At 37.1% G+C, this 27,473-nt stretch overlaps 1 protein-coding gene across 1 annotated transcript in view; it reads right to left on the reverse strand.

The window, feature by feature from the left end:
- NBAS (NBAS subunit of NRZ tethering complex) overlaps window positions 1–27,473 on the reverse strand; it is a gene marked incomplete at its 5' end in the record, with an annotated part of 193,283 nt that overhangs the window by 145,508 nt on the left and 20,302 nt on the right. The window contains 12 exons of the mRNA XM_082481713.1: window positions 10,560–10,696; window positions 10,981–11,085; window positions 11,818–11,896; window positions 12,118–12,252; window positions 13,115–13,266; window positions 14,407–14,532; window positions 15,290–15,547; window positions 16,645–16,838; window positions 18,310–18,373; window positions 21,708–21,836; window positions 26,449–26,514; window positions 27,335–27,473. Of these exons, the coding sequence (XP_082337839.1) occupies window positions 10,560–10,696; window positions 10,981–11,085; window positions 11,818–11,896; window positions 12,118–12,252; window positions 13,115–13,266; window positions 14,407–14,532; window positions 15,290–15,547; window positions 16,645–16,838; window positions 18,310–18,373; window positions 21,708–21,836; window positions 26,449–26,514; window positions 27,335–27,473 (1,584 nt within the window). The remainder of the gene's footprint in view (window positions 1–10,559; window positions 10,697–10,980; window positions 11,086–11,817; window positions 11,897–12,117; window positions 12,253–13,114; window positions 13,267–14,406; window positions 14,533–15,289; window positions 15,548–16,644; window positions 16,839–18,309; window positions 18,374–21,707; window positions 21,837–26,448; window positions 26,515–27,334) is intronic.

Consider the following 27,473-nt stretch of genomic DNA (forward strand, 5'->3'; position numbering starts at 1 on the left):
AAGTAAGAAGTGTATGATCATCCCTTCTATGAAAGCCAGAGCAGATTGAAGAATCCTAGAAGCAAGCAACCAGATTGATAAAATGCTAAGATTGATATCAAGTTGCTCATTTTTTCATTTCACTTCAATAGGAAATGACATTTCACTGTTTTTACTTCCTAAAACACTGTAAGCACTGATAAGAATAGCAGGCCTTCATTTAAAATGAACAGCAGACACTGTTTTACACCATATGCAGCTAAGCTGTTAGCTACTTGCTGCATGACATAGAAGATAAAAAAAAGGTGTGTTTGAGTTCAAAAATAGAATTCTTGTAATAAAGGGTCATGAAAGTCTACTATGTCTAGAAAATATCTAGTTCAGGAATATTTGAGCCACGTATTATAGACACTTGAGAAACTTCAGGTAAATGTTGCAATGTGCTATTTTTTTCTCCGTTGGCAAATGCTGTTGGCCATTTGCCTTCTGGCCACATCTACCAAGACCAATCTCATGGTTCAGCACAAGATTTTGCAGGAACGAAACCTACAGTTGTCCAGGCACATCAATTCAAGAAGTACTATAAGCATACTTCAAAAGTTTTTCATAAAAGCTTATTAACAGACCTCACCGCAAACCGCTAAAGAAAAGAAGATTTTTAGTTCATGGGAATCATCAGGCACTCCTATCTTGACTGGAAAAGTCTACTCCATCTTTTTTCCCCTTCTCACAGCAGAAAAAGTTAGAGTTAAATACTTTATGTCAGGTGTATGGATAAGCCACGGAAAATTCTTTTAAAAGTTATTTTCTGCTCTGGCTCAATTTGCCATTTTTAAAGTATTCAGGCTCACCACAGGAATAAGTTGAGAGAGGAATATTCCATTTTTAAAGCTCTCACCAACACTCAAGCAGCACTCAGTAACGATGTCCTCTAAATCTTAAAGAAAACAACACAAGAAGAGATGCAACTGCAAAATATCTCATCCTAGTAGAAATCGACAATTATGGAAAGTCAGTCTTAACAGATAGGTTTCTTGCTAAGTTCACCAAAAAACAGCAAAACCCACACCATGCAGAACTGACTGCTAACTTCATTCACCTTCTCAACAATGCCTTAAAAAAAAATTCAGAACTCCCTCCTGCCCCCTGCACGACTGCATCCACCTGTCCTTAGTTTCTTTTCTCATTCTGGAGAGTTTAGAAGAACTCTTTTTATTTGAATTCAAATACAAGGACTGGAATAAATCAGTCTCAACGCCAGCAAAGAATGAGAGATCCCTGCACCCGAGACCTTTATAAAGGCAATTACTAAAACGCTATATTTACCTCAACGTTTACCACAAGGTGTTTTCCTAACTGATAGTTATGTCTTAGCAGAGATTCCCCTCCCCCCCCCCCCCCCCCCAGATTTCCTTATCAGTAACTCCAGTGACTCGTGCAGAAACAGAGCACAGGAGAACTTTGGAAAAGTAGCTGTTAAAATGGAAGCAAGTCAGCTGAGAAAGATTTCAGGCATCAAAACGCCATTGCATTCTGCAAACTCAAAAACGTAAACGAAGACAAGGCAGGAAAGAAAGACTGACACAAACGCACATATGCAAAGAAGTAGGGCTTCCATTTTTCTACCATGCTTTTGTTTACAACACGTGTGCCGCGAATCCAGTCGAACTGGGGCACATCAGAACCACAGCGTACGCCCTGTGCTCCCTACACAAAGTCTAACCGGGCAGGAAGGGGTGAATTCAGCACACAAAGGCAACTTGCCCGTGCGCAACATGCACTCCATGCCACTGTATCCAGAATTCATTAGTCTCTCTGCTTATGCTATACACAACTTTGCAGTTTTGTTTTAGGAACTGAAATCCCACAGAGGTCAGAGACAAACAGAGGTTAAGACTGCATTACTACGCGGTGGGCACTCACCCGAAATTCCAGATACGGGGATGGATCACTGCAGTCACGAAGGCAGGAGGCCATCTTTTCTAATTAAAAGAAACTATCAACTGTGCCACACCATAACTCTACACAAATATTAGCGTGGGGTTTTTATCTTATTTTTGTCCTGAGCCATTGCTTCCCCCCCACCTTCTCTCTTTTCAACAGTAGAATAAATATGATTGGAGCCCAGTAAATTGACAGATTATGGAGGTATTCAACTCTATTTCTTCAAAAAGAGCTGACTTTTCCTGTATTGCTCTTTTCACTCGATTGTTTACATCGGCTTGGTGATTCTTCCCATTCTTTGCTTCAACAAAAAGAGGTCCATGCTATTGTAGTTTCTGTATCCTACCAACTGCATTTATTCAAACCTGCAGATTATTTTTCTCTCCAAGGACAGGCATTTAAAAGAGGAAGGTCTAATTCAGTTTTAAGGTCAGAGTCCAATTTTTTTTCTATTACCAGTGGCAACTCTGTATATTTTTTTTTCCCTTCAGGCATTTCATACAGCAGGCCTGACTCCAAGACTCATCTAGTTGAGGATTAGAATCTATTTTTTTTTTTTTTTTTTAAATCCTTTCCCTTGTAAACTTGTGCACATCAAATCCAGACTCCAAGGTAATTCACCCCAACACATTTATGAAGCAATGTCTTTTAGCTGAAAGGCATGCACATTTTTAAGAGTAGGTTTGGGGTTTTGTCTAAAAATATTTTGGGAGTAGATAGACCTTTGCATTTGGGTTTTTTTTGTTGTTTTGTTTTTGTTTTTTTAATTGTGTCTCACTGTCTGAAAAAATAACATTATAAACACTAATTCTGCATTTGAAAGCTTGTGTTACGTACTAGAGTAGTTCTGAATATAACATATTGAAGTAAGACATCAAGTATTGATCTGTTAGAGGTGAGAAAGCCATATGAGAGATAAAATAAGGTAGTATTTTCATCAAATGGTTGTTATCCACTCAAAGTGTTTTTGAAGAATGCGCTTAGTTCCAATTTTATTATTTTTTTTAATTATCTCAAATTTATGTTTTGTGATAAGAAGAATATGAAATCCTGAATATGAATCCTGAATATTCTTTTCCCTCTGCTGACACTTGCACACTTACCAGAATTTAGGTTTTCTGTATTTTACTGTAGGTACACTGTAAGTTATTTTAGACTTCACATTCAAATTAGCACTTCCATAATCCCACTCCACATACAGATACGGAGGCAATAAAAGGAGACTATATATAATACATATAGCTGTATACAATACAGGATCTGCAAGGGAAGTTTTATAAAATAATTTTTTAACGTAATTTTGAAACTCATTTGTCCAAATTCTGTAACTTCTCAGACAGCAGTACGGAAATCAATGACAGCTTCTGTTGCTCTGAAATCTTATGACTGTGAAACAGTTTTTATTATGTCATAATTATTCTACAACTGTGGATGAAATATAATAAGAAATGCATCCCAAACATATAGTCTTACACACCTATTATATGTATTACATTTTTCATATTGCATAACATTCTTTTCCACCATTATAGCAGTTTAGTAGTAAATTAGTAAATGAAACTATATAACTGATTGTATATTTTTAGGTTTCCAATTATTCAATATACTGTATGACACAACAGTGGTGGGCAGAGAGATAAGCTCATCATTTTCCAGGAATATCTGTAGGACACGTGACAAATTCATCAAATCTGAAGTACAGCTGATGCCTAAAACAGAGCACCAAAACCACCACACATTTTGGGAAAACTGATCCGCATGAACTAGTGGAAAAGGTATCCCAATTACTTTTGGCTGCCACAGTTAACTACCCTTCAGAATTCCTGCTGTGCATATTGCGATGACAGGTCTTTTGAAGCAACTCTGCCACCAGAGGAGAAAAGTTATGTCTGATTTCACATAGACAAATCAAGCTATGATTTAATGACGTGGTTAACCTTTAATAGAATTTTGGGAGGGGGAACTTTTTTTTTCTTCTCCTAAAACAACCTAGACTGAATAATCTAAACATCAGAAAAGTCAACCAACACTACACAATTACAGTTTAGAAGCTCGTCATGTTTGGGTGGTGTGGGTTTGTTTTTTTGTTTTTTGTTTTTTTTTTTTTTTTTTTTTTTTTTTTACGTATACATTTAAAATTGTGAGGCAATAGCTTTCACAAAATCCAAATAGGCTATTTTAAATACACAGCTGAACTCTGAGTAAGATCAAAAGCTGTCTGTCACCCTATAGTGAAAATACTCCTTCAGAACGGTACATGCATAGAGCATAAAGAACGTTCATGGAAGAAATTTTGTTCTAAACCCTGTAAAAAGGCAACAAACAAGTAAGACGATAGCAGCAATACACCTTCATGAGAAGACAGGGGAAGGCAAACCAAGGTGCACTTCAGGACTACGCAGGCAAAAGACACACATAGTAGATGAAGACAGGACAAGTCAGGCATGAACAAGCCAGAAATAAAAAGAAAACCCCATTAATGCTCTGTGGATAAACAGCACAAGCATAGTTCAGCTCGCATGCTATAGGAAGGTATGCAGAGGCTGCTACTGGCCCACCTGAAACCTTCTCCAGGCTGAACATACTCGGCCCCCTCAGCCTTCAAGAGCTCTAGTCCCCAGTCACCTTGGTGGCACTCTGCTGAGCTCACTCCAGTTCACTGATGTCCTTGCTGTACTGGGGGCCAGTATTCTAGATGCAATTGAAGGAGCACAGTAGCCTGACTGCTCAGTCTCCTGGCTGTGCTTCTGTTCATGCAGGACAGGATGCTGTTGGCCTTTCCTGCTGGCTTACGTCCTGTTTGTGTCCACCAGGACCTCCAGCTCCTTTTCAGCAGAGCTGCTTCCTAGTCAGTCTCCAGCCTTTAATGTTGCAAGAGTTTCTTCAGTTGCTAGAAGAGGACTTTCCGTTTGTCCTTCTTGAACTCCCCAAGGCTCTTGCTGGCCCACTCCTCCAGCCTGTTTAGGTCCTTCCAAACAGCAGCTCGGCTCCAGCACAGCAGCTCCCATGAAACTTCTCTCCTTCCTTGATGACAGCTCATGTTCTACACAGCTCCCTCATAGCTTCAAGTTCTCATTCTCCTCTTCAAAAAGTCCTCACGACTAATAGCTACAGTACTTTTGCCAGCTCACTTTCTGCAGCAGCCTTCTGGCCGCAGTGAACTGCTCCTGCTACTTTCCCAGATCCCCGCATAGGCCAGTTTACAGAAGGGCTTCTCTTCCTCCAAACCAGTGCTTTAACTTTTGCATGGACCACAAGAACCTTCCCCCAGTCTTACCAGAAGCCAATCCAGACAGGAAGACGAGTGCCATCATGACAAGTTAATCTTTCCCTCAAAAGTTATTTTTTTCTAATTCATGGCGGAAGGTAAGATCCGAGATTTTTTGTTTGTTTGTTTTTCAAAACACATCCTTGAACCAGTATTAACTACACCGATCCCTCTACCTCTAAACTGTTTTCCTTTGTTTCCTTAGTGCAAAGAAGTGCATATAAAACTTAAGCTCTTCTTATTTATTTCATTGTAGCATTATAGAAATGACTTCAAAAAACAAGCAAAGAGAACTGACCATGGGATTAAGTCTTTTAACAGAAACACTTCTGAACTACGCTAAACCCAAAAGCAGTTCAGCTTCAGAAGAGAAGAAAAAAAAAAACTAATACGAAAAAATGAGGACTATGTATTACTCAGTTCTGCAGATGTTCAGCCATCAAACCTATTTACATACACATACTAAGAAGAGAAGACATGAAGCTGTAAGAGCTTTATCGAAACTGCAGTGCCGCAGGCAATAACTAAAAATCTAGTTCAGGAGAAGATATCATTATGAAAAGGCAAAGTTAACCTCTTAGTTTAATTGTGTAGTATTTATCTGTTCATAGATGACAGTCTACTACATGGAAATTTTCAGGCTTTGAAAACTTCAAAGATTTTAGAAGACATTTCTACTCCCACCCCAGTTCATCAGGCAAATGGAGTTCATCCACCACTCTCCAGGAAAAATTCACTTTAAGCCACGACTGAAAGCCAGGATTAGAGAAAGTTAAGGAGTAAAAAACATATAAAAAGTTGCGCTCTTAGAGGGAAGATTTTTACTATTAGTGAAATGTGCAATATAGCAGACTTATGACTGTTGAGGGAACCATACATTTGAATTTCCCAACTTCTGCGGGTTTAAAATGCGAGCAATAACGTTGCAATATAGCTGTTAAATGCAGTAAAAAGGATAAGAAAATTAAAAGAAAAGGAAAATTACTCTGGTTATGTACTTATAATGGCGGTAAAGCATTATTTTCCCCTGAGATCACCTTTAAAAACCTGAGGGCAACAGTCTTAACTAGAGGCTAAGAATGCTAGCTGTAGCTATTAAAATAGAGATTAGAACAAGCTATCATCTCCTTTGACTACCTAAACTTTTACCACCCTCACTCCAGTTGTTGTAACAGATGAAGTCTGTGCATCTGACGTATCTTTGAGAAGTAGCATGCATCCCAATGACTAAGAGACAGCAGAGATTCAGGAGCTATCGTTATAAAAGAAGCTGATAATACAAAAAGAAGTAGGAAAACATTACAATCACAATTCTACAAAAACACATTACCAAGTAATGTCAGTCTATCACAATACCAATTTGAAGCTGGCAGGCATGTAGAGCCACCGATGCATCATAGTATTTCAGATTCCTTCTCAACTCTGGGGGCTGTTGAGCTTATATAACTTGCAGTCCTTTTCGAGAGTGTCATGAATACATAATCTTCTGCTCAGACATGACAAACCTCCTCCTGAACAGTTCTGAGAGGGGGCCCCTAAAGATGCTAAGCTACAAAGCATGTGCCATAAATGAGAAACAAAAGAATATCTACCTCTTGAGACTTTTTACAAGCAGATACAGGAAAAAAAATATGTCTGGATTTCCTAACAACCTGGTCCAGAAGACAGGGAAAAAAAAAAAAAAAAAAAAAAAAAAAAAAAAAGAAATTCTTCTACCTTTTTTTCCCCATTTGTCATGCCAACTTTTCCTTGACTAATCAGACTTTAAAATTCTTGTGACAATGGCCTCTAAATGTCATCCTAATGTAAATGACATGTGCCAGTAACAAAAGAAGTAACTGCTTTATGCCTATAGAATGCACTAGCAAAACAAGCTTTTCTTTCACTAGGTATTTAGAATTTAATATCTGCAGCCAGACTGGAGGCTCCAGATGAAAGGAAGTGGCAGTTATAATGCAACCTTTACAAAAACATTAAATTCTTCAGATCTAGCACTTCTATGTGGATTCACGTTGCTGTTGGTGTACAGCAAGCAATTGTGTTTCAACGCTTCTGCCTTGGCAATAGCTAGAGGTGCCTATTTGTCCCACCTCACCTGTTCCCTGCACAAACAGGGCAGCACCTGCTATACAATCTCAAGTTTTTCCTCAGCCAGATTCCCTTAGAAACGGGGAACTAAGAAAACACAGAACAACGTGGTGAATTTCCATAAGGATAGGTGCCACCTCAGAGAGCTCCAGCTGGGAACCAACCCTCTTACCATTTCAATTGCTCCATATATACAGACACAATATGGTCAATTCCCAGCAGCACTTCATCCTACACACCCACAGGGCCATATACAAAGACCTAGAAGACAAATTACAGTATTTTTTTCCTCTACCAATCTTTTCTGCCTCCAGAGCTGCACACTGTTCAGCAAGAGGTCTGAACTGCAGGAGGCCAAGCAACGAAAGCATCAACAAGACAGGAACAAAGCAAGGCCACCAGGGCAGGCTGCACTCTTAACATGGGCACTATCATACAGTTGGTCCATGTTAGTGGTCTCATCACACGCACCACAGCCACCAATTACCCTATTGGAATCTCTTAGTACAGACAATTATGGCCTTGAATTTTCAGAAAAACAATGTGCTAAAAGAAATCACAAGAGAGATCTGTCTTTTTTGCAGCTTAAAGTAAAAAAAAAAAAAAAAAAAAAAAAAAAAAAACCACAAAACCACACACCACAAAATCCTTCTGATATCCAGCACATACTCTACTTCATAACTACAACAGTGTGAAAGTTAAAAAGGGAAACCAGACGAAGTTGTTTCCTGACTCAGAAACCAGACTCAAAAGAGACTCAAAATGTGTCTAGAGTCAAAGTTCATGAGGACAGACTGAATCATTCTCACCCCTTATCCCAAGACCACTGTAATTACAAGCTGCGTAAGCTGAAGAGACACTTGTAAATCGTAATGCTACAGCCATTTTTTCTAGCAATTAAAACACTGGAGTTTATATTTTTTGCAACACTTTCCTTCTGCTCAGAAGTTTATTAATTACAGTCAGCACTTGCAAATTTTTAATATTATGCGGGAATTGAAATATTGTTATGTCTTATCATAACCTTGTTCAATTAGTTATTTTAAGGCAAGGTACTTCTGCATACAACACAGTATATAGACATAAACTAGATAGCACACTCATTTAAGGTGGATTCCTAACAACTACTTATCTACAGAATGCCAGTAATTCTAGTCATACCAATAACCACTTAAAAAATAAATGCAAGAACTAAAAGGCCCAATAAACTCACTTAAAATGACCAAGAACTTCAGTTGTCTGATTCACAAGGATTCATTTTGATTCACATGAAACAAGAATTGCCTGAAGCTGAAACTATTCGGACTGGGGGTGCAGAAACGACACGACTACTCATCCCATTAAAAAACAAAACAAAACAAAAAACAACAAAAAATCCACCCCCCAACTTGTTAAATTTATAAGAAAATGATAAAATATTACTTTGTACAACTTGACTATCTCAGTATATTATTCTCATTAATAGATATCTTCATCAATACATATTTAATCCTATTACATTAATAAAGTATGGTTTTAGGAAGTGTATTTAGCAATACTATGTGAATAATCATTTTTCTAAACGGGAAACAGTTTTAGAAAAAGGTTAGATCAATATACAGTATATTTTTTATAAGTCTATGGGATTTGTGTAGATAGGATTTGCTCTCGTGCCCATTTTGTAGTTGTCTAAAGACAAACATTTCAAAGCCATACAGTATTATCTGTTCTGCAACCTGAAAAAAAAAAAAAGTGTGAACCTGCGCATACCTGATCCTAGCACTGGAAAGTTCTATCTGCCACAGGAATAAAGATTCAAACTATATACTTCCATTTTTCAACAGCAGACAAAACTAAGTTCTTTACCCATAACTTCACATCTTTACTACTATATCACTGGTGAAATGTTTTATTTTAACTGTCATTTTGCCTCTTGGCACATAAGTCAGTTTCTTAAACAAATCAACCAACCACAGTAAGAAAATAAAAAAACACCAAGAATAAACAACCCTTCAGAAAGAAGGGGAACCTGTTTATGAACACCAACAAAATATCATAACCACATTTAAGATGACCCTTCTTCCCTCCCTGTCACATCATAAGTCTTATCAAAAGGGAAAAACTGGAATATATTTTACCAATTTTATAAACACTGCAATAATTTGTCTTCATGGTCCTAACTGTTACCTTAAAGAAAAGGATAAAACAAGTGTTTTCACACCATAACTGAATAATTAAATGTGTTCCTAATACTGTCAACGCAATAAAAAGAGCACTGGTGAGTATTAGATACCATGAAATGAAGACTAACTTCTGCTCAGAAAAGACAAAAGTGATAAGTATTATAAGCTAGGAAAAACATCAGGGGAATAACTTGAATTTAAAAAAAAAAAATTCTACATGGAAAATTATCCAAATGGGACTGTTAAAACTTTGAAGTGAAAAACTTAAATATAATGCTGAAAGATTTAAAAAAAAAAAAAAATTTCTATTAGCTACTCCAAAAACTGTCCCTCTGAAGTAAGGCTTCAAAGTCCTATTGTGAATATTAAACAATGAAATCTCCCTAGTTCTTTATGGGCACTGAACAATATGCTTCAAAACTAATTTTATAATTGAAGTGTTTGAAAGAAACACTCTGGAAGCAAAAAATTCTTTTAATTAATACACAGAATGTTATTATGAAGTTCAAGGAAGACTCTCTTATGAAAATTTATATGAAATTGCCAGTAAACTAATATTTTATGCTGAAATGAAAGAGTAGGAAAGTCTGGATTTAAAGCTTTTCATAATTCTACCTTAGCAAGCTGCATAAGAATCAGTAACAAGAAGATTAATGATTTTTAAGTTACTGACTGCTTAAGTGTTAAATTACATTTCAAAACAAATCCAGAAAAACATAATTGCTTCCAGCGAGCTAAACACCTGTATTATTAATCTCCTAACACTGGCTGTTATTACAAACCAATTTCAGACTTGTACTTAACACTTGTGAATATCTGAGCAGTTTCAGGTCAGAAAAGGCAATGCCTCCTCTTATGTGTAATGCAGGCAAGAACATTTAAAGTCCCTACTTTCCTGGTAATAACCAAAAGAGATCAAAAAGCTTCCAGGAATAGCACAAAAAGTAGAAAGTGAACACTGGTCAAATACATAAAGACAAAGCTGCTCTCTTGATTCCAGGTAATAATCAACAGCAGATTGCCATATATGGAAACTAACTTAAGTATTAACCTCAAAAAAAAAAAAAAAAAAAAAAAAAAAATCTTTTTTTAGTTAATATCCAACGATGCATCCTTACCAAGCTTCAGGCAACAAGAAAGCATATTCATGTGGTGAAGTAGTCTCTGGAAAATTGGAGAGAATTGCCTGTCTGTGTGGAAGTAAAGCTGATCCATGGAAAGTGAACAAGATTTCCAGGGCTCTGACATTGCTTTCCTGAAGAGCAAAACATTAAGTTGCAAAACTAGCTTAAGACTGATTTAGACTGAAAATGAGCAAGAAATGTAAGCTTAGGTCATGCAAAACATTTAATTTTAAAGTTGTCTTTAGCAATAAAGAAAATTAGCTCAGGGTCACTGCATTTATTTATTTACAATCAAACAACCCTCCCCCCCTTAATTTCCCATTGAGATTCAACCAAGTTCAAAGGGGGGGAAGCAGTTCAGTGCAAGCAGCAATACCAAAACAAAATTACATTCTAGCAAAATAAGTATTGATACCCGAGCATAAGTTCTTGCTGAAAGTACAATATTCTGATTTCTGAACTTCTTGAAGAATTCACCATCATAGTGCTGTTCAGCTGCATGAGGCCCTCCAAGGATTTCCTTTAACAAAATAAAAACAAAACAAAAACCTTAAAGATGTTTTTTTTATGCAAGATTTACAAAAGCATCAAAAGACTACAGGTTTCTTTATCTTAGGATGAATAAGTATGAGATAAACGTGGAAAAGCATGCTGTTGTTTTTTATTTGTTTCAGTATGAAAAAACCCATGCATAAGCTAAGACAATTCTCTGTCTTATTTTAATTAGGGTTTAGATGACATTAGTTATAAAGTGATGTGGTAAAAGTCATTATGTGACTAGTGCCAACCACAAAGTTAAAATTAAAAACCTAAGCAAAATACAGTTTGACATTCCAAGAACTTTCACTTCGGTAAGCTCACGGGAGAAAAAGATTCGTTAAAGAATCTGAACAGAACTTGCTAACTAGACTGACAGAGGGAAATAATAGTAATCCTGCACCAGCTCCACATCCTATGTTTTTGTATAACTTAATTCCCTGCAGACACAGTACGTTCGAAGCAGTCTTCTGCACAACTATACCTCTCAACACTAGCAGCCAGCCATTTGCAACAGTAAAGCAGGAGAAACACGATGACTTGAACAGAAAACAGCTTACTTTTCTCAAGTGAGACACTAGCATTTCAAGAAGACCATAAACATTAATACTACAATACAAAACAAAAAAGATAAGATGATGTGACAAAAAAGTTGCAGGAATACCTGTGGAATGAGAACTCAAAAGAACTGTAGCCGATTACCAAGTGTCCTCACCTCATAGGTTTCAAGGCGATCAAGGTAAGTTAACAGCTTCAGCCTGCTACGGCAGAGTTCTTTTTGTTCCAGTGTCAGCCTGCGTTCAAAACAGGAATTTTCACTCTTGCAGTCGGTACTGTACATTAGGTGCATATGAAATTAGGTAAACCAAGAACTTTGACACAATATAACGCCAATTAAAATTTAAACCATTTTCCTATTAGGAATAGCATACATGAGAGTAATTACGTTCTTGCAACCGTGTAGTTATAATAAACCTGTAATTCTGAATAAAACATGGCCTAACAGCTCACTTACTTTGAGAAGTTTACTGATAATAGCAGCTCTTGACGCTTCTTGGCCTCTTTTTCCTTTCTAGTATCCATTTCTTCATCTGGTGACAAAAAGTCTTCATAGGGAATTTCAATGTCCACCTCCCCCGGTAAGATAAATCTGGAAGACAAAGCCAACAATGTAAGCAATGTTGATTAAAAGAAAACCAACAAAAAGATATGACGAACTAATTTTTGAATAAACATACTAAAACAGCTTTCTGCTTATGTCTTGACAAAAAATCCAAACTTCTGTAGAAAAAAAAAAATAATAGACTTCTGCTGTTGTAAAGCAGCAGGCACTCATCACAAGTCAATAAGCAGCACCATTTCTTCTTTCCACACCTTCCCCCAAAACAAACCAAAAAAAACCAAACCACACAGCTATGAGGGTTACTAAGTTTCTAAATCCCACAGGTAGCACTGAGATTGGCAGCAGTTCTACAGCATACAATGGTAATAGATGACTGCATGAAGAAAGAACAGCCTCTTCTACCACCAGGAACTGAATACTGAAGAGAACTGTCTCTGCATGTATTTCCCCAGTGACCCACTATGTTTTACCATGTTCCCCTCCCTACTCGAACAACAGAAGATCATCACAACAATTAAGACATAAACCAAAATGTCTTTATAGTGGTAGTTGCAGCTTCCAGAAAAGGCAACAGGAATAGAATCTGATAGAAAAATAGTGACATCAAAAGTTCTTTATGATGAAGAAAATAAAGGGCATCCAGAGAAGAGGGAAAACGCAGTACAAAATAAACAGTGATTTTACCTTTGTAAAATGTAAAATGAGAATAGGTACCTTGTGGACATCTTTAAAATAGTTTGATCCAAAGCATTACCTTACTTTATGTCCTGCAAAAGCACCTTAACATTTTCATTAGTGGCTGATAAAAAAAAATGTACCAAATTATTAGTAAAGACTTCATACTCCATTCTTCACAAAGAAAACAAACAAAAAAATACTCTTCCCAAACCTGCCGCCATCTTCTCCTTTTCCTATGGCCACAAGAGCCTCCAAGTCCGTGCCTTTCAAGCCATACTGAAGCAGCTTCTTAGCAGCATCCACATTGTCTGGAACTCTTTCCAAGCACTCATGAAGAACCCACGCGCGCTTCTTAATTTTGCTCTGTCCGAGAACAAGAGCATAGACACAGCGTTATATGCTTCAACCCAAAGCAACAAAACTGGAGATGTTAAAATCTTCTCATGTGTTTCTTCCACTTAAAAAAAAGTCGATTTAATCTGATGACTGAAAGTGTCAAGCAACAAAAAGAGGTGAGAATGCAAAACTATAATTCCCTCAGAGTATATGTGGCAGAAAAAGGCACAGAAATACCAAATGATTTGGCAGAACTTTCACAACAACTGGAACAGAAGTTATTACTTGTATTCCCTAATTAGTGTCACTCTTCCTTACACTAAATAAAATGAGATGGTTTGGGGCTAAGACACAGTTGTTATAAACAGAGTTTATTCCACAATAGCACTCGAGTAATTTGCACTATCAAATAGCATTCTGTGACAGAAAGGACGCACGAGGGTCACAAAATGTTACTGGCCTTCTCTGCTCATCTTCAGTTGAGATTGCATAGCACATAGGGAATGGCTACCTGTAAAAATCTTATTTTGACCTTCAATTAATATCTGACTTGAAAAAACAAAAGTTAGACCATATTTCTCTTGATCTCTTGGAAGACTTTACACTATAGCACCATTAGGTTGTGCACCTTCGGCAACACTTGTCTGCTGAGTTTGAAGCCTTTCTTCCAAGCCAAAAAACCCACATTGGATTCTACTGAAAAGCTCCAGTTACAGTTAGCAGAGTTCACTGTAAATTTTGTTATTCGAACTTTGCTATAGAGCTACTGATAACAACTTCACTTTCCCATTTAATTTTCTAAAATACTTGGAAGTTATTTAAATGCTTAACATTTCCAATTATTACTATTCATTTGCCAGGCAACAATCTACTGCTGCATGTGAGGGAGAGATTACACTTCGGAAAGCATGCTGCTATTAACAGAAATTAGAAGATACTTGAAAGGAAAGACTGCCATTAACTTCCAAGGTCTCAGGACCAGGCCTTCAGCTATTTTAACAGGATCACCATCTTCCACATGACATGAAATGGAATTTGCAGGACAGCTCTCCAAATCGCCACCAATTTATGTTACATAAATTTGAACACAACTAAAAATTCAATTTCTGTAAAGATAGCACAGCCATTCTGATATGAAAGCCTAAAAGTCACAAAAACCAAACCCACCAAGTAGTCCTGAATTGAAGCGACATTAACAGCCGACTTCCTCCACTGTCTCTGATACACAAGATCAGAATCAAGGCCATATGCTTGAGCCAAAGACAAAGCTTCCCCATATTCTTCATTATCAATCTAAAAAGCAAACACATGAAAGTTATCCGATCTCCACATCAAACAATCAATTACTAATTCTGTGTGTTGGAACAGGTAGAGCGATAATTACTGCGGTATGCTTAAGCAGGTAGGAAAGGGAATGGCTCAAGAGAGATGAGTACAACTTGGATCTCATGGACACCTCTAGAAAATCAGAGATTTTTCCTCAAGGAGAAAGAAGTTATTTAGGTAACCAGTAGGACATCAGCACTCCCTGGAAACTCTATACAGCTATAGAGTGGGCTGGTTTACCGCCAGAACAATTGAAACGGCCCAGACTAATTACTGCCTAGAGTAGTCTTAAAAACGAAGAACTATCTGTTCAGTTAGAGTGAGTCACAGGCCAAACTTGTATGTATGCCTGACAAACTACATTCACATCAGAGTGTAAGCTAACCTGTTCCCTGGCAAATAACACACTCAACTGATTTCATTCAGTAGATTTGCCAGGTCTTTCATTATTTGTAAACACTCACATGAGTACACTTCCAAGTCTGGCCAAGCTAATGATGCACAGCATCTCCTCAGTCACCCACAAACATCATCACATTTGAATTATTATAACGCTAGTTTTAAACAATGGTCCCTTCGATTAGGTAACACAGTACACTGCCAACTAAAAGACCCTTAGAAATATGTGCATAAATCCTTCTGTTAATATATCAAGAATGAAAAGAAAAAGTTATTTCTAAATAAAGTTAATTATGAGAGATATGACCTTTCCTTCTACACTTACTTTTCTCTGGTACAGTTCCTCTGGAGTTGTGGATCTCAAACTGACAAGGCGGAAATTCTTTGTAATAGTACGTGGACGTTTCCGTGGAGGAGCAAAGCGTTCCATTTCTGTCACAAAGTACAGGCCTTGCTTTAGGTAGCTGAAGTATCTGTCCTTAGCAGAAGTTTCACCATCTGAGTCAGAGTCATCTTCTCCCTCATCCTCATCTCCAGGCCTGCTCTCCAAGCGTAATCTTTTTGGAACGAGTTTTATTTCACACTGCATAGAAAATACGAATATGAAGCGTTCACCAAGTACATCTCAACTAGTTTGGTGAGAATTGAGTACGTCTCCACTTGCAGTACTTCAGACTTCACAATCAACATCCTTCCTCCCCTTCTCCTTGAAATCCTTTATTTCTCAGCTTGCTTCGCACACTCCACAAACCCTGACTGGGTCTGTCTCCTAGATCTGCGGCTTCATCCCTTACCTACTGAAGCAAGAGTGAAGGCTTCGTAATAGTAACCCACTATTATACCAAACATCCTACACCACCCCAGACAGGTCAGAACTATGGAGACATCTTTGTACACTGTTATATATATAGCTTACTGCAGCTTACAGCAATGTTTTCTACTCTTAGCTATTCAAAGCAAGGGTTTCTGTTCAACACAAGTGTAATCTCAGACTACACCCTTAGGTTGTAATATGCCAGTCACTGGCTGTATTGTATTTCCAGAATAATAAGCCTTTCCAGAAACATACATGCAAGCTTTGGTATGTATTGAGATATTCTGATAAATATTATATTAAACTTCCGTTTAAGATGTTTAAGACCTATTCCAGTGTAAGCCTTAGGAAAGAGTAATTTTCTTAGTTTCAAAGAAAATTCCTGGTTCACTTCATTATGTATCACTCCCTCCTGGAATCCTACTAAAAATGATCAAAAAATATATCTCTTACATGGCTTTGTCTTAATTTAAATGTGTTCCTCATTTATTTTAAATATACTCCCTCTGTAAGGGGCATCTGTTTCAAAATGGCAGAGAGATGCTTGCAGTATTCTTCAAATGCACTAACATACAAAGCAGCGAAATCCATCGACACAAGCCGTTTCCTGCAGCAAGATTCCTCTCATTCAGGCTCAGCCTTCCAAGAGTTTTGCTTCTACTCTCCAGAAGTTATTTGACAATCAAGTTTTCATTAAGACAGTTCAGTTGCAGCAAGTTCAAAATTTCCCTGAACTTGGAAACAGAATCACTTTTTCTATTAGTAACAATAATTTTTAAGCACACCACACACAACACCTTTAGGACTACACATACAAAAGCAAACTGGTTTTACTGCGTTCCAAAAAGGTTGTGAACATTCCTCACCTCCAGACTTAGAAATCCTCCATCATGAGCTGAAGTGACCTGAGGAGAACTCTCAAACCATTCACACGACTTTCCCAGCAAGTTTCTTAAAGTCTTAACTGATGACACAGTCAATGCACCAGAGCAGCGAGCCAGGATGACAGAATTATCTGCCCACCAATTTACATCTATCAACGGGTAATAGGATTCTTTATCTAAAATAAACAAACAAATAAATCAGAATGCACTACACAAAGAAAGATAATTTTAAACACCAGATAACAACAGAATTGACTTCGATTACTAAGACATTTTTATCTAATGGCCTGATTTAGCAAACATTTATTATTGTATATGCATCCTTGGTTCACGAAGTTTGTATTCTAGATTAATTATATTTTACTAAATCAGTTCTGCATTAAATAAAGCTGTTGAGGAGAAAAAAAGAATCAATTGTGGTTATAATTATTTTTTAATATTATTTGAAAAAAGAATTCACAGTAAACTGATTTACTTGCACAAAATATGACAAATTTTAGATATTTGGTAAAGATCTGCTTCATTACTTCCCAGGCCATCCTTGACCAAGTCTCCTTGGCAACAAACATAATACTGATGAAAATCAGAAAAGGTTACACAGCTTTTGAGGACAAATGACAACTACGAACAAGGCTTGTGAAACAGCCTACAAGACAAGGCTGTTAAGAAGATTAAACCAACAAAACAAAAAGTCTCCACAACCGAGGTTGGAAGCTGTGTCATTTCTAAGACTGTCTGGATTATGGTAACTGGATGTTGGGACAAAATGGTCACCAGAGTGTTAGCTCAATTTGTTCACTACAGTCTCATTTCCCACCTCTCTGATGACAACGATCTTTCCCCAAATAGCACTGAGAAACAGATCAGCTTATCACTTTTCTGCCACTTCAGTGGCTAGTCAGCAACCTACCCATGAGGGTCAGGTGAGTTAACCTGAAGACAGAATCACCAAGAAAAACAGTACAAAGAAATAGGGATCTTTTAATACTATAGATGTATACAAGCAGTAGTGAACGGGTCATGGAATAGCTATTGATCTCTGCACTCTTGGACGAGCAATGCAATAGAGGTGATAAATGACTGCACATGGTGGCCTGAATTTTAGGAAAAGACTAGAGAGACTGACATGAAGCAAATCCAGTCACAGGAAACAAAGCCCTGTTGCTTTAGAATTTTAAACTAATTATCTTTAAATTACGTTAGTTTTCAAGATTTACTAGACATTCATAGAAAGAAAAGGTAAAGGTAAGTTTAGGTTTTAGACTGTGGACTCTAATAACGTACAATATTATGATGTAGTGGCTTCTAATACAAGCTGAGACATCTGCTGAATGTTCAGCATTCTACAGAGTCATAATGACATGATTAATAATAAACAAAGTCCTGCACTCATTGAAATATCATCTTATATATGGTTATGGCTACAGAAGTATTCCTAAGAGAAGATTTTTAAAAAAAAAAAAAAAACCCACACACACAACTTGTGACACTCATTTAGCTATGCCATGCTACTAATTCAAATCATACACACAATTTTGGCAGCTACTTTAATTAAGATTTAATTAACCCACTTCAGGTCTTTGCATATTTGTGTAAGTATTTGTAATTACACACTGTATAAATTAATGATCTAACTGTACCTCATACCTTTTATTTTCTTTCTTTTTTCACTAGAGAGTCTCCAGTCTGGGTTGATCTCATCATAACCTGGCTAAAAAAAAAAAAAAAAACAAAAAGCGTGAGACAAAAAATGGATTATATGCAAGTAATTCTTTGTAACACAGACAATCTATTTATTTACTCTATTGCTGACCCATTTATTTTTCAATGAAAATGCTCCCTAGAAATTCAAGCTTTTCCTGAACATAAAACATACAGCTACTGTAGCGACACTGTACTTTTCTCCAGACAGTTAAATTAAAAAAAAAAAAAAAAAAAAATCATAGCAAAATAGACTTCTGGATTCCTAAAACACCATACTAGAAAACAAGAGTACCATCAGACCTAGCCTAGTCATCATTAAACAACAATCATACCCTTAAGATTTCTGAAACAAAGGCTCTCAAACAATCAGAAGTCCACCAATTGTTTGCTTTACAGGTCTATACACAGAACCATAAGTATTTAAAAGAAGAATCTCCAGAATAGTCCTGTTTGCTCTGTGTAGTGGTCCTTGAGTATGAGCCTAGTACAGTGCTTATTCTGGTTGTTTCCATAATTATAAAGATCCTTTCAAGACTAGTGCAGCAAGAGAAGCTGCATTATTTAATGATGCACTGCAACATTTAGAATTAGTAAGCTGTTACTAAATAAAGTTTAAAAAAAACAACACAGCAACATCAGAATACACGGGAACTACACAAATATAGATGACAGTAATCCTGCCCCTAACTGCAATGCAATGGAAGTACAGGCAGATTGTGCAGCTCAGACAACCAAAACAGTTTTGGGTCAAGTAGAAGGTAATTTTCAGATTTAATATTTCAGTAGAAAGAAAAGGGTCTACTAATTAAAAGTAAACATGAGGCCACTTTAAGCTAATTTAACAAATATGTTTGGGTGACAATTAAGTAGGAATCACAGACATTATAAAATTATCCATTGTACTTGGACATTAGTTTCACCTATAAAATTCATTGTGAAAACAGTTAAATACTGAACACTCCTTTACACCACCCTCACCAAATGATAAAGCCCTGAAAACTGCTTCAAAATACATACTCATTATCATTAAAAACAAAGAAAAATACAACAATTCGCTATAAACATCTTTGAGCAAAATTTGTATTCTCACAAAAATCTGAAGCGTACATTAAAAAAAGATATAGATAGATATGCATACATACACACATATATACACACACAACACTTGCCAACACTGGAGCAGAAGTTGTTTGGTTGGGTTTTGTTTTTTAAAAGTACTTTCCTAAAAAAGCTTGGAACTACATTTCTGTGGTGGGTTGTCACCGCACAGCCACTCGCTCATTCCCCTCCCCAGGGAAGAGGGGGGAAGAGGGGGAAGAACAACAAGATGAATGATTGCCTTTGTATCACATCTCCCACAAGCAGACCAATGCACATCCAGTCTCCGAGCCATGACTACCTATCCAAAACCTCCGCCTGCTCTGTTTTTATTGCCGATCGTGATGTTATATGGCATGAAATATCCCTTCTGTCAGTTGGGGTCAGCTGTCCTGGCTGTGTCCCCTCCTAGGTTGTTGCACACCCCCAAACTATTCTTTGGGGGACAACAGTGAGAAACAGAAGCAGCCTTGAAGCTGTGTAAGCACTACTGAGCCATAGCTAAAACACTGGTGAGTTATCAACACTGTTTTGGTCGTAAATCCAAAACGCAGCACCTTACAGGCTGCTGTGAAGACAATGAACTCCATCCCAGCCAAACCCAGAACAGTTTCACAGTCAATACAGCCTGACCAGATCTGACTGCTTACGTATGAACCCAAACTCAAGCTACACAGCACCACAGCCATGCTTCTAAGTCAGTAGTCTTGTTCTCCCAATCAGACCAAAAAGATCACAGCACACAAGTGGCAATATACTATTACCTCAACAAGTATTTACTGACAGAAGTCTTTGCTATAGTCAAAGTTTTTGGCCTATCTTTTTTGTAAGTTTTCTTGAAAATGTTCATTTAACCTCATAGTCATCAAGATACCGAAAGAAAGACACCTTCCTTCATTTTGTACTCCTCTTCATTATAGAAGCCCGTGCCTATATGTAACACCAAAGAAATGTTTTGTTGTGGACCTTATAGTACCTACTGCACAATGCTTAGACTGCAGATTAATTCAATATACTGTGGGGAAAACTGTCTGTTTTATATGAATGCATAAACTTGAGGGAGTTAAAAACAGTTAACAAAAACTGGAGTAAATATCTTTTTCTTTGGAATTTCTAAAGGAGTCAACACACTGTGCAAAGATTTACCCTGCAAAAGGAAATTATAGAGAAGAATCAAAAACTGCAAACATTTAAGGAAAACACAGCATGGGGATTTATTAATCAGCATATGTACTAACACACAGTTATTTACTATTAAGTAGCAAGTGTTTCATTCTACAATAATTTTCTAATAAGAAACATTTATGTACAATAAAACCATCTCAGATCAATACTGTGTAGGAAATACTGCTGGTAATTCATGCCATATATATCCAGTGACCAAAGATCCCGTTTGGCTGGTTACCCTGTTTGGACCTGATGTTGGTTCGTGTCTTGTAGGCTTAGAAAATAACTCAGAGTACTTCAAGCGAAAAGCCTTTCCGTATCTGTTATTCAAGAAAGTAATGGGAGTAAAACCAGAATACTTCACATACTAGTGTGCATCATTTCAGATTTGTCGTTCTTCAAAATGCAGATTATTTTCCTCATTAAAATAAAGTGTTACCTTTACCCAGAGAGTGTATTAGTTATTTGGAATTTTCTTTGAAAAACTAATCAGTTTTCAATTCCCAGTGTTTAAATTCACAATAGTCACATAAAAGTTTGCCGGTGTCTGGGCAATTCCTAACTTAAGTTCCCCTACTTAGTTTTGCAAACAATTCCTGTAGAAAGCATGTGACTTACTAATACCAAGCACATCAACAAACTATTCTGAAGCATTATCTAGCAGAAGGTAGGGTAAATTTTGAGGGAGAAACAGATGAACACATTAGACATCCAGTAGAATTTGGTTTCAACCATTTCAACAAAGTTACCCATGTTGGCCTCCACTTATATTTTAAAATAGCATTTCAGTCTATCTCTACCAGTGTTACCTACTGGGCACCAAAACACCTCATGAAAAATTCACTGCAACACAATGGGTTCTTTTTCTTAACTTTTAAAGGTTAAGGCTTATAGTTAAATCATAGAAAGACTATTGTAAAAGTAAACATAGGGCTCTTGAAAAATATGGAGTTGACTGGAAAGGTAGCATATAGCTAAATCACAGTTATCTGAATTACTCTCATCTCCTAGGAAAACACATCGCTAGAGGATTAAGACATATACTGCAAGTTTCAAAACAACTACATCCTTCTTACCTGATCAGTTTGGTCCCATTCTCCTTGTTGTCTAAGAGATGGAATAGACCAGATTGTCAGTTTTCCTGAGAAATGAATAGCTGCCAGAAGAGCTCCATCAGGAGAAAGGTTCATCTTGAAAACTCCATCCTGCCAAATATTATGTCAGCAAAGTACAAAAAAAAAAAAAAAAAAAAAAAAAAAACACACACGCACCCAAGCAAACAACAAAAACCCTCACATACATCAAGGAACACCCCCCAAAAAAAAAAATCCCCAAAACCCTGAAGTATTTTTTATATTTTAGGGGGGGGGGGAAAAAAAAAGTGTATAATCCATCATCCTGAAAATTTCACATGCTTTAAATTCAAAAAAAAAAAAAAAAACAAACACACAGAAACAAACTATGCTAAAAGTCAGAATAAAGGCAACATATCAACTGTGGTATGGAAGAGTAAAAACAACCTATATAAAGGAAGAACACTACTATAACACTAACAAATCTTCAGGAATGTGAACTTCTGTATCCCACTGTGACACACAAAATAAAATCTGAAAGTGTGGTATTCTTAGTAGAACACCGCAGACAGCAATGCAGAGCTACTTGGAGAAAAACTACAGGTTGTTCTCAAATCATCTGTTCAGAGAAAATATTAAGCAGCCTCAGTTTTCTACTGTCCTACCTCTCAGGTCCACCCAAGGAAGACTGTTACCAAAATTCAGCTGGTGTTCAGTCACCACAGGTGGTGCCCCCCAGGGCTCAGTGCCAGGGCCAGTTCTGTTTAATATCTTTATCAATGATCTGGATGAGGGGATCGAATGCACCCTCAGTAAGTTCGCAGACAACACTAAACTGGGGGGGCGTGTTGATCTGCTTGAGGGTAGGATGGCTCTGCAGAGGGATCTGGACAGGCTGGACAGATGGGCCGAGGCCAATGGTATGAGGTTCAACAAGGCCAAGTGTCGGGTCCTGCACTTGGGTCACAACAACCCCATGCAGTGCTACAGGCTTGGGGAAGAGTGACTCGAAAGCTGCCTGGCAGAAAAGGACCTGGGGGTGTTGGTGGACAGACGGCTGAATATGAGCCAGCAGTGTGCCCAGGTGGCTAAAAAGACAAATGGCGTCCTAGCCTGTATCAGGAATAGTGCGGTGAGCAGGACTAAGGAGGTGATTGTCCCCCTGTACTCAGCACTGGTGAGACCCCACCTTGAGTACTGCGTTCAGTTTTCAGCCCCTCAATACAAGAAGGACATTGAGGTGTTGGAGTGTGTCCAGAGAAGGGCTACAAAGCTGGTGAGGGCTCTGGAGGACAAGTCTTATGAGGAACGACTGAGGGAACTGGGGTTGTTTAGCCTGGAGAAGAGGAGGCTGAGGGGAGATCTTATCGCTCTCTACAACTACCTGAAAGGAGGTTGTAGAGAGGTGGGGGCTGACCTCTTCTCCCTGGGTCACAAGTGATAGGACAAGAGGAAATGGGTTCAAGTTTTGCCAGGTGAGGTTTAGATTAGATATTAGGAAAATGTTTTTGGTTTTGTTTTTTTTTCACTGAAAGCATTATTAAACATTCGAATAGGCTGCCCAGGGAGGTGGTGGATTTGCCATCCCTGAAGGTGTTTAAAAGAAGAGTAGATGTGGTACTTAGGGACATGGTTTAGAAGTGGTTTTGTCAGGGTAGGTTAATGGTTGATGATTTTAAAGGTCCCTTCCAACCTCAGCAATTCTATGATTCTAAAACACAGCTTAGTACAGCTCTTCCTTTCTCAGAGTACATTTTTGGGTGGACATTATTACAATTTAAACAAAATACATAGATGAAGAGATCTTGGAGAAGCACACTGTTCATTTCAAGACATTGAATTGAAATTTAAGAATGTCTTGGGCAAAAACTGACTAAGCAGCAATAAGTCCATACAGATGAAATAATTCAACATCTGTAAGTAAACTTCATCAAGGCTACAAAAACTCTCATGATTAAGTTCTGCTTCAGCTCTGGATATCCTAGAGGCAAAACGTACTTCTAACAAAATATTTCCTTAAGTATTCACGAACTCCCACACAATTACAACTGGATCTATACATTATTTCCACGAGACAAGAGCCTCTGAATACACACTCAAATTTTACAGTCAAACTTAGTGCCACTAGCAATGCACAACAATTTATGTAAATACAATTTATGTTTATTCACACACCCCCCAACACCACTTCTGTGTTTTCAGAAAGATCATTAGGTTCTCAGAGAGTCATCTTCACTGACAGCAGGATGTAGATCCCCAAAATTATATTGTTTATAAAATTCCATTTTGTTAGTGTAGCTTGCTTTTAAAAACTTCCTAATAAAGATTCATGCTACAGTAATGTTAGAGCTGTCCAAGCGTGCAGCTAATCAGTTTTTAAGTCAGTGCCTCCCCTCTTGGAAAATAACCCAGCGTAAATGAAGTACAGAAAAGTTACTAGATGTCTACACAATTAAGAAGTTTTAATGGTGTTTCTACAGCACATTAGTAGTAGCTAAAATTTGAAGATAACAATATTGGTTTAGGGCTTGTTTGTTTTTTGGGGTTTTTTTCCATTATTTTTATTTTATTTTTTAGGCTGTTTTAAGTTCTAGCTATGCTACAGAAACAATGATGACCAAATAATCTGCTCACTGTTGTACAGTGGTTTGCAACTATTGAGAGCACTGCTTAAATCCAAGCTTAAAATGTGGTTTTAATTGTAAAGGAGAGCACTATTAGGCCTTTTCCAAACAAATTAAGAATTATTTATATTTTTTAAAAAATTCATAAGTATTGTCTGATTATATTCTTAAGCAGCTAGAGTACTGCAATCGTTACTGTAGTTTCCCAAGGAATTGTACATGCCTACTAATGGCAATTCTCTTTACAAATCAATTTGCGCATGAAGAGGAAAAAGAACAAAAGACTTAAAAGACTTAGAAATGTATAACCAAAACATATAATCCATTCAGATAAATGATCAGTGGTATACATCACAGATCTTAAAAAAAAAAAAAAAAAAAGTCAAACATTTACTCAGTAGTCAGTGATAATTCTCTTACTGTTAAATTTAGATGTTGGGTGGCCATTAACACATTTAAATTTACCACCTGAGCACTGTTACCTAGACGTTAATCAGCCCTTTGGCAAAGCAGGCAACGCTGCCTCAGTAAACAGCTTGTCAACTTAAGGGAACTGCAGAACACGATACTGAAAACCTCAGCAAGCTGGCACTTCACATTTTATAAGTATCATTTAAGTTAGCGACACTGAGGATCAAAGCCCAATATAGCTAGTTCTAATATACAAGTCTTCTAGCTGCTGTGCCTGTCATACCTTCACACTGTTGCCAATTTTCCACTAAGAATATAAACTATACCTCACATATTTAAACTATAATCTCTGAAATTGGATTAAAACATTCAAGGATGAATAACAATCTCTGCCTTTCTTTGTAAATTTGGTACTGGCAAGTGCAGTGAAGTTGAAGTACAGCCACACTCAGTACTAGCCTTCCAGTAAAAAAGTTTACTTCGGCCTTCTTTTATATTTTCAGTGAAGGAAATAAAATCTCTCCCCATACCACCCTTGAGAGAGATTCAGAAAGATTTTTCCCCCTTCCAATCAAGCATGCAATTTCTTCTTTAACCAGTCACCTAAACATCCTAAAAAAAACCCAATTCTATTAAGGTAATTTCCAAAGTCCATATAACTTCAGCCATTTTTCCTCTCAGGAGGACACAGTGAGGGTGGTAGACAGATTCTTTACTGTTCTTTCCTTGTAAAGCAAAAGAAGGGAAAAGAAATTTTTTTTTTTTTTTTTTTTTTTTTTTTTACAAGAAGTGAAAGGGGGATAAAAAAAAAAAGGAATCAAACAAAGGCAACACATAAGTAGTAGCCAAGAGATAGGAGAAGGTGGTGCAGTACTGCATGGGTAGCTCCTAAAACAGTGCAAAGCCTTAGAAATACAGAAAGCACACACCTAGGCCTCAGCGCGACACTCGGATTTAACACTCACTCATTCAGGGGAGAGAAGAGCAGAAGACCCATATGAAGGGTTTGCTAAGAACAAGCTGATTCTGATCAGCAGTTTCATTGGTTTCACATGTGTCCTGGTAATGTAAGTTTGACCCATAAAAAAACCTTTGAACGTACTTAAAATGTATCTCATAACAGACTGTAAGAAGTAAGTCCTTGTCTCTGCCCTATTTAAGCCAAGAATCCACTCTTCCCCCCCCCCCCACTGTATGAAAATGTTGGGCTGTAAGGTAAGAAAGGTTTTGTTTGTTTTCTAGTGGCAGTGGTGTAGCGCAGAAAGCTGAGTTTTGGAGTTCCTCTAATTTCTCTCTCAGGCATATAGTTGAGAGACATCATTACAACCTACTTCCTTCTTGTAGGATATATAACACACTTAATATGCTATGATCATTATATTCAATAACAAATAACTAATTCTTACTTTTTGAGTAAGAGTTTACATTTAATATTGAATTCTACATCTCTAGACTTGTTCCTGTGAGTATGCTGAAAACCCAAGATTCAAGCTTTAGCAGATGAACTAATTGGATTTTTAAACAAGCCAAATAAATGGCAAGCTACTCCATTTAACGGTAAAAGCTTATTATTTTTGATAAGTTCTATACAAATTTTAATTTATGCAACTTAAGAATTAACAACTACTTTCAACCAGTCTCTCAGGCAGTCATTAATGGACAATTATGTTAGCAAAATACATTTCTGAGATAGCCCTAGACCTTAATACCTGTTCTGTTCCCCGCCTGCTGTAAAACCTTAAATTCATAATCCTTAATAATCCTCTTCTCTGTGCCTGTAAGAACAGAAACATATCATACAATGAAAGACAAATCTCATATATTATGTTATGCACCAAACACTAAGTCATACCTAAAGTACTAAAACAACTCTGCAGGATTCTTTAAACTTCTATAAGACTGTCTATTTTAAAACCATACAACAATAATAAAACGCAGTTTTGTATAACTTTGCCCATTTCATTACGTATGCATCAAGCCACAGAAAAGCACTACCCATTTGCAATGAAATTAACAGCTTACTTTTAATACTAAGCAATACCTACATAAGAGTAAGTAGTGTAATTTATCCTAGTGAACTGTAAATTGATTTCAGTATATCCACATGTTAGTTGTTACCAAATCAAACATTCACTTCTACTAAAAGCAAAAGAAATCAAGGGTCAGACATAAACTGAAACATTTCTTTCAGGTGTGCTGCCTTTTGTTATGAAGTAATAAAAAGACAAAAATAACTGGAATTTTTCCAACAAAATAGGAAACATACCACAGTACACAATGACAGCATTTTTATTATTTCCACCCTATAATTTTTGTTGTTGTTTCTTGTTATTTTGTTTGTTGGTTGTTTTTTTTCTTTAAAAAAAAAAAAAAACACCAGACAAGTAATAATCAAGAAAAAAGTTTGAATCAGAAAAAGCAAAAATAGGTAGATGCCGGGGAGAAGAGATAACTTATTAGAACTTCACATCATAACTTACAAAATAGCAAAGCACCACATTAAATTCTTCTTTCAAAGAGATTCGCATTCAACTTTCAGTTAGATAATTCCACCAGTGACAATATTCACCCAACAAAATGAGGAAAAACACTTACTGTTCTAACATCATCTTCGTAACTAGTAACCTGTTTGTAATGGGGAGAGCCTGACAGAACTCTCCAAGCAGATATCCCACAACCAGTTGCTTTAGATACTCCATCCTCATCTGTTTCACAGCCTCCTACAAGCAGAAGT

This window comes from Vanellus vanellus (assembly GCF_965231255.1).
Source record: "Vanellus vanellus genome assembly, chromosome: 3".
Taxonomy (NCBI): Eukaryota; Metazoa; Chordata; class Aves; order Charadriiformes; family Charadriidae; genus Vanellus; species Vanellus vanellus.